This window comes from Leptonychotes weddellii, chromosome 5 (assembly GCF_054177405.1).
Source record: "Leptonychotes weddellii isolate Sample4059 chromosome 5, ASM5417740v2, whole genome shotgun sequence".
In the NCBI taxonomy this organism is placed as follows: Eukaryota; Metazoa; Chordata; class Mammalia; order Carnivora; family Phocidae; genus Leptonychotes; species Leptonychotes weddellii.
Genome location: NC_138373.1, coordinates 83,455,865 through 83,469,226, shown reverse-complemented (window position 1 = coordinate 83,469,226; position 13,362 = coordinate 83,455,865). Strand labels below are relative to the sequence as shown.

The 13,362-nt window shown below is 35.6% G+C and overlaps 1 protein-coding gene across 8 annotated transcripts in view; it reads left to right on the top strand.

Moving 5' to 3' along the window:
- Positions 1 to 13,362, top strand: part of ABCC9 (ATP binding cassette subfamily C member 9) — a 137,585-nt gene that overhangs the window by 79,628 nt on the left and 44,595 nt on the right. For all 8 annotated transcript variants that reach the window (XM_081821328.1, XM_081821325.1, XM_081821329.1 and 5 more), the window contains 2 exons: positions 9,159 to 9,296; positions 9,444 to 9,569. In XM_081821328.1, the coding sequence (XP_081677454.1) occupies positions 9,159 to 9,296; positions 9,444 to 9,569 (264 nt within the window). The remainder of the gene's footprint in view (positions 1 to 9,158; positions 9,297 to 9,443; positions 9,570 to 13,362) is intronic.

The following is a 13,362-nucleotide window of genomic DNA, read 5'->3' as shown; positions in this document are numbered from 1 at the left end:
TCTTCTTTGTCCATTCATCTGTTGATGGACATCTTTGCTCTTTCCATAGTTTGGCTATTGTGGACATTGCTTCTATAAACATTGGGGTGCATGTACCCCTTCGGATCACTACATTTGTATCTTTGGGGTAAATACCCAGTAGTGCAATTGCTGGGTTGTATGGTAGCTCTATTTTCAACTTTTTGAGGAACCTCCACACTGTTTTCCAGAGTGGCTGCACCAGCTTGCATTCCCACCAACAGTGTAGGAGGGTACCCCTTTCTCCGCATCCTTGCCAACATCTGTCATTTCCTGACTTGTTAAGTTTAACCATTCTGACTGGTGTGAGGTGGTATCTCATTGAGGTTTTGATTTTGATTTCCTTGATCCCGAGCGATGTTGAGTACTTTTTCATGTGTCTGTTGGTCATTTGTATGTGTTCTTTGCAGAAATGTCTGTTCATGTCTTCTGCCCATTTCTTGATTGGATTATTTGGTCTTTGGGTGTTGAGTTTGATAAGTTCTTTATAGATTTTGGATACTAGCCCTTTATCTGATATGTCATTTACAAATATCTTCTCCCATTCTGTCGGTTGTCTTTTGGTTTTGTTGACTGTTTCCTTTGCTGTGCAAAAGCTTTTTATCTTGATGAAGTCCCAATAGTTCATTTTTGCCCTTGCTTCCCTTGCCTTTGGCAATGTTTCTAGGAGGAAGTTGCTGCGGCTGAGGTCGAAGAGATTGCTGCCTGTGTTCTTCTCTAGGATTTTGATGGACTCCTTTCTCGCATAGCCTGTATTCTTAACCACTGCACTCTTCCTTGTTAAGAGATTCCTGGAAGTCACTGAACTCTCACTGTGATGCTTAAAAGGGATTACCAAAGTATTAATCTACCACGACTTTATAAGAAAATAATAATAAAATAACACTTCTAAAACGCTTTGCAGAGACTTCTACAACACTCTTTTATTTGATCTTTGCAACAATTTTATGTGCTGACAAGTCTCTTTATTATCTCCATTTTGCAAATGAAATAACCAAGTTTGAAAAATTACCCAGCATCAGAGACGTGGAGTCATGACTAAAATTTCAGCCTCTCAACTCAGAGATAATGGACTTTCCATTTGCCTTACTATCTTACACATTTAAAGTCAGAATTTTATAGAAAACCAAACTGAATTATTATTAAAAACTCATTTCTATTTCATGTCCTATTTCTATGTGAAAAGTTCTCAGAATTATTTGGAATAGTTTTGTCTGTATCACAAGGGATTCTTAGGGTTTTATTGGAATCAGAGGCAGTAGGTTGTTTCAGAAACAATCAGATTACCTCTACAATCATTACCTGATTTTCGAAAGTCAATGATTTGCTGGTAGCTTAGTTTTGGTCATTATATCCTTGCTGCTTTATTGGAAATGGAGATAAAGAAACTTTTGTCAGTATAACCCTGATACCAGTGCTATTTTTCCATCTCTGTGGAAACATTACTTTATCCCATATCACTTTCTATTGATATCTGAACTCTCCTTTTTAAAGTAATTCTTAAGTTCCATCATAACTTCTGTTAAAAGAAATTCCATATATTAGCAGTTGGTCTTTCTATCACTTATCCAAAATCTAACAATTAGAAAATTAAAATAAGAGATTTTCTTGTTATTAAAAGAAGCTAAATGACAAGTAAAAAGCTGATGTCTATGATGATTCAAAAAAGAAACTCAATAGATGGTAGTAGAAAGCTAATTCAATCTCTTATTTATACTTCTTCTTGGAACATTTCAAAAATAAATAATGTTCATTAAGATGATCCAGAGGTTCTGAAAAATTTTGAAGTATCTCCCATGTCATCCAAAGAAATTTCAGGACAATCAAGACAATGTGTCATTAAGCCCATTTTGTTTAATTATATGTTTAAGATATATATACACACATTAAGATATATATGTATATGTGTATCTATATGTGTGTGTCTGTATAACGAAATCATTTTATTAACTGAAATATTACATTGTCCAAAATATTGCATTATTTAAATGATTTAAATAAATGAGATTACTGTAAGCATGTCTCTGTGGTTAAATGTATTCCCATAAAAGCCGTTTGAAGACATTAATTATATCACCTCTTTATTCATCACTATGAAATCAGTAGACTGATTTTTTAAAAGCTATTATAATTTTAAATCACCCTTTAACTATCTAAATGCCTTGCTAATATTTCTTTTTCATACAGGATTCTCCTAAATACTTTAATAAAGCCTTCTTGCTTATAGTTTCTGCTGATGCAGGCAGAGATTGATGGAGACTTTTGTGAAATTATTGAGCTAATCATATCACTAGTGTAATGACCACATACATGCATTTATTCTAACTTCCAGATATTAATTTCTATCTCGATAGAAATTGTTTCTATATTTCACTGTCCAGATAATTAGCCAATGCAATTTATCTGTATATACACTATGATTGTGCTTACTCAATTGTTTAGAAATTTTTCCCCTGTTGTAATTTTTAAATATTTCAATATGTAACCTATGTGTAGTTGATCGAGTGGACACCTTTTTTGGTCCCATAAGACAAAGTAAAAATTTGTTTCATATTGCATGTATGGAGGACCAACGAAGAAATAAGAATGATGAAGAAGACATTTATGAATTCCTTTTTCATTGTTCCAGTCACTCTTCCCAATTCTTTACCAGAAACCTCTACCATTTTGTACTATTTTGTCCCTGAGTTTCTCTCATCCCCTGCCATGAGTGGTGTTTTAATTGGTGATTAATTATCTCTTCACCATCTTCCCTGCATGTCACTTTGCTTTTTAATTCATTGTTTTCTGGAAACATTCCAGTTTTCTCTAGTAGTTCCGAGTTTTCTTCTTTTAAGGATTCCAAAACGTCATGCTGTATTTAACATTATAGAAATAAAACGTATGTTAAAATAATTAACAGGAATGTCATCACCAGGGAATTATTTCCCAAATTATTTTCTAAATGTCTTAATTGATACATAAAAACTTCCTTTCTTCCCAAGATGATTGTTGGTTAGTTCAGTGGTAGGTATGATATCCTTGTAGTTACTACTATTAATATTGATAATATAATAATAGCTGTCATTAGTTTAGTGTTTATTAGTTACCTGGTACTATACTAAGTACTTTATTTATATTATCTAATTTGATCCAATTAATATTTTTATGCTTTTTTTACCATATATTTTCAAGTCCTTGAATATATCATAATAACTCTTTAAATGGTTATTAATTCTTACATCTGAGTCATAGTTTCTACTGACGGCTTTTTCTCTTGACTATGGCCCAAACTTTCCCATTACTTTATATATCTGTTAATTTTTTCTGTATCCTGGGTATTGTAGGTGATATATTGTAGAGCCCCTAAATTCTTATATTTTCCCATAATGGTAGTTGATTTGTTCTAGCAAAGGTAGTTAACTTGGCTACAGTCAGACTCCACCTGAAATTTCTTTTTTTAATTGAAGTATATTTGACAAATAAAATATATTTAAGATGTACAACATGTAATTTGATATATGCATACATCATGAGAGTTAATCATTGAGTTAATCAACACATCCATTACCTCACATATTTACATTTTTGGGGGGGGAATGAGAACACGTAACTTCTGCTCTCTTAGCAGATTTCAATTTTACAATACAGTATTACCAACTATAGTCATCCTGTTATACATGAACACAGAATATCTTTCCATTTGTTTGTCTCAATTTTTTTCACCGATGTCCTCAGTGTACAGATTTTCACCTCCTTTGTTATATTCATCTAGGTATTTTAATCTTTTTGAGTGATTGTAAATGGGATTGTTTTCTTAATTTCCCTTTCTATAGTTCTCTCTTAGTGTACATAAATGCAAATGATTTTTGTGTGTCAATTTTATGTCCTGCAGTTCACTTATTAGTTCTTTTCTTTTTAATTTTTATTATTAACATGTAATGTATTATTTGGTTCAGGGGTACAGGTCTGTGATTCATCAGTCTTATACAATACACAGCGTTCACCACAACACATACCCTCCCCAAAGTCCATCACCCAACCACCCCATCCCTCCCACCCCCCTCCACTCTAGCAACTCTCAGTTTGTTTCCTGAGATTAAGACTCTTATGGTTTGTCTCCTTCTCTGGTTTCTTCTTGTTTCATTTTTTCCTCTCCTCCCCTATGATCCTCTGCCTCGTTTCTCAAATGCCACATATTAGTGAGATCATATGATAATTGTCTTTCTCTGATTGACTTATTTCGCTTAGCATAATACCCTCGTTCCATCCATGTTGTTGCAAATGGTAAGATTTCATTTTTTGATGGTTGCATAATATTCCATTGTATATATATATATATATATATATATAAAACATCTTCTTTATCCATTCATCTGTTGATGGACTTCCGGGCTCTTTCCATAGTTTGGCTATTGTGGACATTGCTGCTATAAACATCGGGGTGCAGGTGCCCCTTCAGATCACTACATTTGTATCTTTGAGGTAAATACCCAGTAGTGCAATTGCTGGGTCGTAGGGTAACTCTATTTTCAACCTTTTGAGGAACCTCCATACTGTTTTCCAGAGTGGCTGCACCAGCTTGCCTTCCTACCAACAGTGTAGGAGGGTTCCCCTTTCTCCACATCCTTGCCAACATCTGTAGTTTCCTGACTTGTTAATTTTAGCCATTCTGAATGGTGTGAGGTGGTATCTCATTGTGGTTTTGATTTGGATTTCCCTGATGCTGAGTGATGTTGAGCACTTTTTTATGTGTCTGTTGGCCATTTGTATGTGTTCTTTGCAGAAATGTCTGTTCATGTCTTCTGTCCATTTCTTGATTGGATTATTTGTTCTTTGGGTGTTGAATTTGATAAGTTCTTTATAGATTTTGGATACTAGCCCCTTTTTATTTTTTTTAAGATTTTTTATTTATTTATTTGACAGAGAGAGACACAACGAGAGAGGGAACACAAGCAGGGGGAGTGGGAGAGGGAGAAGCAGGCTTCCCGAGGAGCAGGGAACCTGATGGGGGTCTCGATCCCAGGACCCTGGGATCATGACCTGAGCCGAAGGCAGACGCTTAGCGACTGAGCCACCCAGGTGACCCTGGATACTAGCCCTTTGTCTGATATGTTCTAACAGTTTTTTGGTGGATTCTTTAAGGTTTACTACATATAATATTTGTCATCTACAAACATTGACAGTTTTAGTTCTTCCTTTCTGATTTGGATGCTCTTTATTTCTTTTTCTTGCCTATTTGTTCTGGCTAGGACTTCCAGTACTATGCTGAATAAAAGTAATGAGAGTGGACATCTTTTTCTTCTTCCTGATCTTATTGGAAAAGCTTTCAGCTGTTCACCATTGAGAATGATTTTAGCTGTGGGTTTGTCACCTGTGGCTTTTATTATGTTGTGATATGCATTTATATCCAAATTTTTGAGAGTTTTTATCATGAAAAGATGTTGAATTTTGTCAAATGCTTTTTCTGCACCTTTTAAGATGATTGTATGATTTTTTTCCTCATTTTCTTAATGTGATATATCACATTAATTGATTTGCTTGTAATGAACCATCCTTGCATCCTGGGAATAAATCCCACTTGATCATGATGTATATTCCTTTTAATGTACTGTTGAATTTGTTTGCTAATATTTTGTTGAGGATTTTTGCATCTATGTTCATCAAGGATATTCGTTTATAATTTTCTCTTCTTGTAATATCCTTATCTGCTTTTGGTATCAGGGTATGCTGAGCTTGTAAAATATACAATGTTTCCTTATTGATTTTCCTTATTTGATTTTTTTGATTTTCTGTCTAGATGATCTATCCATTATTGAAGGTGGAGTATTGAAGTCCCCTACTATTATTGTATTGCTGTCTATTTTCCCCTTCAGATCTATCAATATTTGCTTTACATATTTAGTTGCTCTGATATTTGGTACATATTTATAATTCTTTTATCCTTTTGATAAATTGATCTCTCTATCATTATAAAATGAACTTTGTTTCTTGTTATAGGTTTTGGCTTAAAGTCTGTGTATTTGATATAAGTATAGCTACCTCTGCTTTCTTTTGGTTTTCATTTGCATGGGATATCTTTTTTTATCCCTTATTTTTAGTTCATATATGTCCTTAAAGCTGAAGTGAGCCTCTTGTGGACAGCATATTGTCGGGACTTGTTTTTTAATCCACTCAGCCACTCTGTGTCTTTTGTTTGGAGAATTTAGTCCCTTTACATTTAAAGTGATTTAATAGGTATGGACTTAGTTTTGCCATTTTATTAATTGCTTTCTGGCTGTGCTGTACTTCCTTTGTTCCTTTCTTCCTCTCTTTCTCTCTTCCTTTGTGATTTGATAATTTTCTATAGTAGTATGCTTTAATTCCTTTGCCTTTTGTGTATAAACTACAGGTTTTTGCTTTGTGATTTCCATGAAACTTACATAAAACATAGTTAAAGCAGTCTGTTTTAATTGAAAATTTAACTGTAAGTATGTACAAAAGCTCTGCATTTTTACATACCCCTCACCTTACATTTTATGTTTTTGATGTCACAGTTTTAATCTTTTTATATTGTGTATCCACTAATAAAATATTTCTGTGTCTCTCTGACCTTAATATTAGAGTTTTAAGTGATTTACCAACCACTGTTACAATATTAGGATATTCTAACTTAATTATGTATTTACTTTTACTAGTGAGTTTTATGCTTTCATTTGTTTTCTTCTTCCTAAATAGTGTCCTTTCATTTCAGCTTGAAGAACTCCTTTAACATATCTTGTAAGGGCAGTCTAGTGATGATGAAATTCTTCAACTTGTGTTTGCCTGGAAAACTGTTTGTCTTTCTTTCAGTTCTGAGGGACCACTTTGCTGGGTAGAAGATTCTTGGTTGGTAGTTTTTTTTTTTTTTTCTTTTAGCACTTTGAATTATCACCCCTCTATCTTCTAGCCTGCAAGGTTTCTGCTGAAAAGTCTTATACACTTATGGGGATTCCCTTGTATGTAGCAAGTTGTTTTTCTCTTGTTATTTTTAAGGTTCTCTTTTTGTCTAACTTTTGACAATTTAATTTTAATGTGTCTTAGTTTGGCTCTCTTTCAGTTCATCTTTTTTGGCACTTTTGGGGTTTTCTGGATCTGGATGTCTGTTTCTTTCCCCAGGTAAGGGAAATTTCCAGCCATTATTTCTTTGAATAAACATTTTGCCCCTTTCTTTCACTTCTCTTTCTGGGACCCCTACAATGAATATATTGCTCTTCTCGGTGGTGTCCTCTGAGTCCCTTAAGCTATCTTCAGTCTTTTTCATTCTTTTTTCTTTTTGTTCTTCTGACTGGATTAGTTCCACTGCCCTGTCTTTCAGTTCACTGATCCTTCATTCCTCTTGATCTAGTTATCTGTTGAAGTCCTCTATTGAAATTGTCAGTTCAATTATTATATTCTTAGCTCTATGATTTCTGTTTGGTATTTTTTAATATTTTATATCTCTTTGTTAAAATGCTCACTTTATTCGTGCATTTTGAACTCTATATCAAATAAATCACTTACTTCCATTTCATTAAGATTGGTTCCTGGAGATTTATCTTGGTCCTTTGTTTGGAACATGTTCTCTTGTTTCTTAATTTCCCTTGACTCTCTGTGTTGCTTTCTGTGCATTAGTAAAGTAGACAGCTCTCCCAGTCTTGACAGACTGGTCTCCTGTAGGCGATGAACCTCATCAATCAGCCTGACCCAAGCTTTTGGTTGCCTCTCAGAACTTTGTGACAGCCCAAGCTGTCACAAACTGATTCCCAGTAGTTGATGGTGTGCTAAGACCCATCAATGTCCCAAAGGGGAGGATTTCAGTCAGCACCTAAATGGAGACTGATTAGAAGCTGGACCTTCAGGCAGCAGCTGGGAAAATATTTAGTCAAACCCCTTCCAGGGAGAAACTGGGAGATGAGCATTTTTGCCTGCTCCATAATGCACTGAGTCAGGGTGTATAGCCATGTGGCGTGCCCCTATGCCTATTTAAAAACTTCTTCTTTGTTTGCTGTAGTCCTGTGGGACTCATGAATGCAAGCCCTGTTGGCTATCAGAGTGAGGTGATGGGAGCCAGTACATTTAGTGGCCGCCGCAACAAGTGGGACACTGGAGGTGAGAAACTCCTTCCAGGGAGATATTGGCAACTTGGTTTTATTGTTAGAGTAGGTTGGAAAGAAAAGACAGAGGAAGTGCCCAATAGCTCTTTCAGGCTACAGGAAAGATCATAATCAGCACTGTTCATGCCAATTAGAAGTTGGACCCTCCGGTAGCAGCTTGTAAAGTGTACAGTCAGACTCCTTCCAGGGAGACGGAGAAAAGGGCTTTTTTGTCTGCTCCCTCTGTGCTGAGTCTTGGAGAGATAGATGTGGTAAGTGCTCATGTGCCTATTACCAGCTGCTTTTTGTTTCCTATATTTCTGTGGGACTTATCTATGTAAGCACCTTGGCTTTCAAAGCTCAGTGATTTGGGGGCCTGTTCCTTGGGTAGCAGCCATAAATGTTTGGGCACTAGATGTATGGTCCCAATCCTTCACTACTCAGAGAGAAGCTGGGTGTTAGGGATTCCCTCCAATTGTATGGTGCTAGGCAGCGGGTGAGGTTTGTAGTGAGAATGTGTCTCAGCCTTTACTGTCTTTTAGATGGGGTATTTTTTTAGTTTTCCAGTGTTTAGAAGTCACTCAGCTAGTTTCTGGATTTCTCTCAGAGGGAATTGCTCTGTGTGTAGCTACATAGTCAGAGCACCCAGGGGAGGAGGGAAATTTAGGAACCTCCTATGTCGCCATCTTGATCTGGAGTCTATGACTGTTTTTATTATCTAAATTTCAACTACTGGAATTATTGTTTTATTCTTTCTTCAGTCTATTGTTAAAGGTTGTCAAGAAGTGTTGTCTTTTGAGCTTGAAGTTCTTATATATAATAATACAAACCACCTGGGATATTGTTATTTACTTTTTAAATAATTTTTAAGGTGAAAGAGAAAATAAAAGCTTCACTTTTAATTTAAAACCTTTTCTCAACAATTTAAATATAGACAGGGTCTGTTTTTTTTATAAATTGGATGTTAGAGATAATTTACTCTTATTTATATTTCTACTTTCTAGAGAAATTGAGTCATATCAAGAATATAGAAATTGTTTCTTCTTCTCTCCATTTTACTGGTTGTAGGATGATCCATTCTCTGCCCTGGACATTCACTTGAGTGATCACCTAATGCAGGAAGGGATTTTGAAATTTCTCCAAGATGACAAAAGGACACTTGTTCTTGTGACTCACAAATTACAGTATCTAACACATGCTGACTGGGTAAGAGTTTAAAATAAATTTCATTAATTTTAATGTTATAGTCATATTAATAAATAGGGACATTAAGAAATGCTGTCTGAGATAAAATAATTCATTTGGCCAGTTAAGGATTTTTGTCACAGTTATGCTAATATGTGCTTTCTTTAGATCATAGCCATGAAAGATGGAAGTGTATTAAGAGAAGGGACTTTGAAGGACATTCAAACCAAAGATGTTGAGCTTTATGAACACTGGAAAACACTTATGAATCGGCAAGATCAAGAATTAGAAAAGGTAATTGCTCATAAATCAGAAGAGTTCAGAGTTCACTTTAAAAGAGTCATGAATATACTGTATAATTATTAAAAATTTGTTTAAAGGAGTATTACCATTTAATATTTGATGATATAATGGTTCTCATTTGAAACATAAAGTAATTATAAATTTATATGTCATTAATAAATAGGCTACTTTGGGGGCACCTGGGTAGCTCAGTAGGTTAAGTGCCTGACTTCAGCTCAGGTTGTGATCTCGAGGCCCTGAAATAGAGTCCTGCGTCAGGCTGTACGCTCAGTGGGAAGCTTGCTTTTCCCTCTCCCTCTGTCCCTCCCCCTGCTCGCGCATGCACATGCTCGTGCTTGCTCGCTCTCTCAAGTAAATAAAATCTTAAAACAATAAATAAGCTACTTTGAAACAATACAATTCTAATGATATCTTTTGGAGGAAGTGCTCTCAAGTTTTTAGGAGATTTTGATTTTAATTTGAACCATATTATAATTATATGTGTTTAAAACTTAAACTTTGCTGAAGCATGGTATATCATTATTTTATCTTAATTTTTCTTCTGTGTATCTTATTTTATTCATATATAATGTGAGGATATTTTCACTCACCACCTACAAATACAGAGTCATGGACGAAACAAAATCTAAGATGATTTTGAAAGAAGGAAGAGCTGTGAGCTGTGGGTGAAGTTGTTAAGCATGCCTGGAATAAGGCTGGGAAGTGAAGGAAGGTGATTAGGAGGAAGTAAAAATTAATTTTTACATTGATATCGTTTTTAAGTTTAAAGCCTTTTTTTACATAAGCTCATTTGATTTTCACAAACCCCCAGAAAAAAGCAAAGAAAATATGGGAAATAAATAAAGAAAATATGATCTCACTTTTATAGGTGAGAAAACTGAAGCCGAGAGAGGTTAAGTAACTTATAAGTTGTACAGTACATATTATAAGTGGTACTAGTTGGACTTAAATCCAGGTCCATATTCAGTGTAATTCTGGTGTAATGTTATGTATGATATAAATATAACATTGAATGAGGTGATAACGGAGTCGGAGACCAGACTGAGAGCAATGAAAGAACAACTTGTGGTTGAGAGGTGAAATTATAAATTGTATTAGTAAATTTTTTAAATGTTTGTTGACTTGAGACTAGAAAGTGTCCAGAATTTGGTACTCCTGGCCAGGACTCAACATTATAAAATGAAATTTTTGTATCAGCAAATTCCTGAGAATATCAAGAAATTAAAATGCATTATTTTTATAAAAGAATAAAAGGATCTCTGTTCCAATAGAGAGAGGAAGATAAAAAGTCAGACAGACCCTAGGATTTCTCTGTCTTCTGTGGATTTGCCAAAGACCTCAAAAGTAAACTACCTAAGGAAGAAAAGATATTTGTAAAAGTAGAAGTGAAGTAGAATGGGACACAACACAGAACCATTTAAATGAGGATATTCATCAAAAAAATTATAAGGTACCATCAGCAAGTGCCCACTTAGGAATTTTACTGTGAGAAACTTGATTGGGATGGCTCCAAATGACATTTTTTACAGTGACCTAGATGCCAGGGACAAAAGAATATGACGTAAGCTTAAGGAATGGGGCCACTTATGGTTTACTTTGGAAAGAAGATTTGGAAAAAAAAGAAAGAGAGAGTTGTTGGCTTGATTTTATAGTAATACTGACTGTTAAACAAGCCAGGAAGAAAGTCCATTAAGTTGTATTTAGAAATGAAGTGATCACTTGAGATAGCATAACTCTATAATTAAAGACACATTACAGGGTTATAAATCAGCTGGCGGAGATACAGAACAAGTTAGGGTGTGGACAAAGCAAATGCAGTTGTGAAGTTGAACAGTGAGTGGCCAGTAGAAGCCAGAAGGAACCATGCACCTGTCCAGAATCCTCACCTGGGGATGCAGGGAGGTTACTGCCACCTAAGGACGGGCAAGCATTGGAAATTCATTTGAAGGCAGTGAGATTCACACTGGCGGGGAGGGGGAAACAGTTTCTTGTTCACTTTGTTATGTGGCAGGATGGGGTGTTTGCCAAGAGCACTGGTTCTCAACCAGGGTCTTGTTTGCTTTCTAGGGGACATTTGGCCACATTTAGAAACATTTTTGGTTGTCACAGCTGGGGGGCAGGTGCTACTAGCCTCTCATGGGTAGAAGACAGCAATGCTGCTAAACATCCTACAGTGCAGCCCCCACAACAAAGAGTTATCTGACCAAAATGTCAATAGTGCCAAGGTTGAGAAAGGCTGACCTAGAGCCAGACTAGATCAAGTAAGCAGAGAAGGCTGGTGAAACAAAACATCCTGTCACTGGGCTTTAGACACAACTGTCAGTTTGAGGACTAGGTGTCAACAAAAGAATATGTTGCAAGGATAGCAATGAAAACTACAAGAAGAAAGAGGAGATAACACTTTGAACTGATTTAAATATTATTAAAAATTCTAGCTTGGGTGACACCTTTATCTTCCTGATGTTTTTAAGCAAAATAAACTAACATCATTTGATATCTCCTGCCCCAACCCTCACCTTGATCCAATCTGTAACAGGCACTCAAGAAATACTTATTAGATAAATGAAACAAAATTCACATTTACTTAAGCCAAATATCCATGTAATTTAAAATATTTAACCTGTGATGAGCTTAATATGAGCATTTACTTGTAAGAAAAATGAATAAAGATTTTTTTAAGTATCTGAGATGTTCCATCTTTTGCTCACATAGCAGGGAGAGTTGAACAAGAACCAAATCTGCTGTTTTCCAATGTGCAGGGTCATTTCATTTATTACCCTAAATGCAAAGGATCGAGTCAGCTTTAATTTTGTATTTAATTTTACATACGAGCTTTAGTTTTCATATCATTAGACAAAATTAAAAGCTGATATGAAATTGTCTCTGAAAAAAATGCTATTCAAGAGATACTTTAGTTTTCATTCTTTTTAAACCAAGAATCTGGAAGCAATAGAGCCTTCTAGCAAATCTCCTAAATCACACATGTTGTATAAGGCCAAAACGAAACAACAACACGATCACTACCTAGAGACTGATCACTAAGGGTTTATTTGTTTATTGATATAACAGTCAAACAGTGATATGTGTGTGTGTGTGTGTGTGTGTGTGTGAGAGAGAGAGAGAGAGAGAGAGCATATACAGAAAGCCCTCAATTTACCATGGATTCCAAAAGTTTGTGGGTCAGTTGTTTGGAACTCAGAATGCATTTCCCCATAGAAACAAGGCTATGGTTAGTTTCCCAAACTGTCCTGCAGCAGCGGATTTAACCCACAATGTGTCAGAACTGATACTACCACTCCAGTTCTGAAGCCAAGGGAACTAGGGTATTGGAAGCAGAGGAATGGAGAAAATGAAATCCCGCTCCCTGTCTTGAGCGCACAACCCTGACAAGTTCACAGTTTGTTTGGGGCACGTTTCCCTTCTCCTTCTGCATATTTCCCCCTCTTAGGGCTTTCTCTTAAGCTGCTAGGCACCTAAGTACCCTCATTTTTCATTTGCTTCAAAATTACCTACCTTCCTTCACTGCCTATTGAAGTCCATTTCTTTTATGCAGCTACCCTAGTGAGATGCTAAGGAAACTCACTCTGATTTAGTAATTTATAATAAGAGGGGATGAGTGATGGAGCTCTACCCAGTCTAGAACTGCATGCATTGTTGAAGGAAATTATTTATTAACATGGTTAAATCTTTAGTTAGAGAATTACAAGGAGTATCTGAAAGTGATGTCAAGATAAAATAAGTAGCAGTGGTAGAATTATGTTTTAAGACTGGAGGAGGTGTCCCT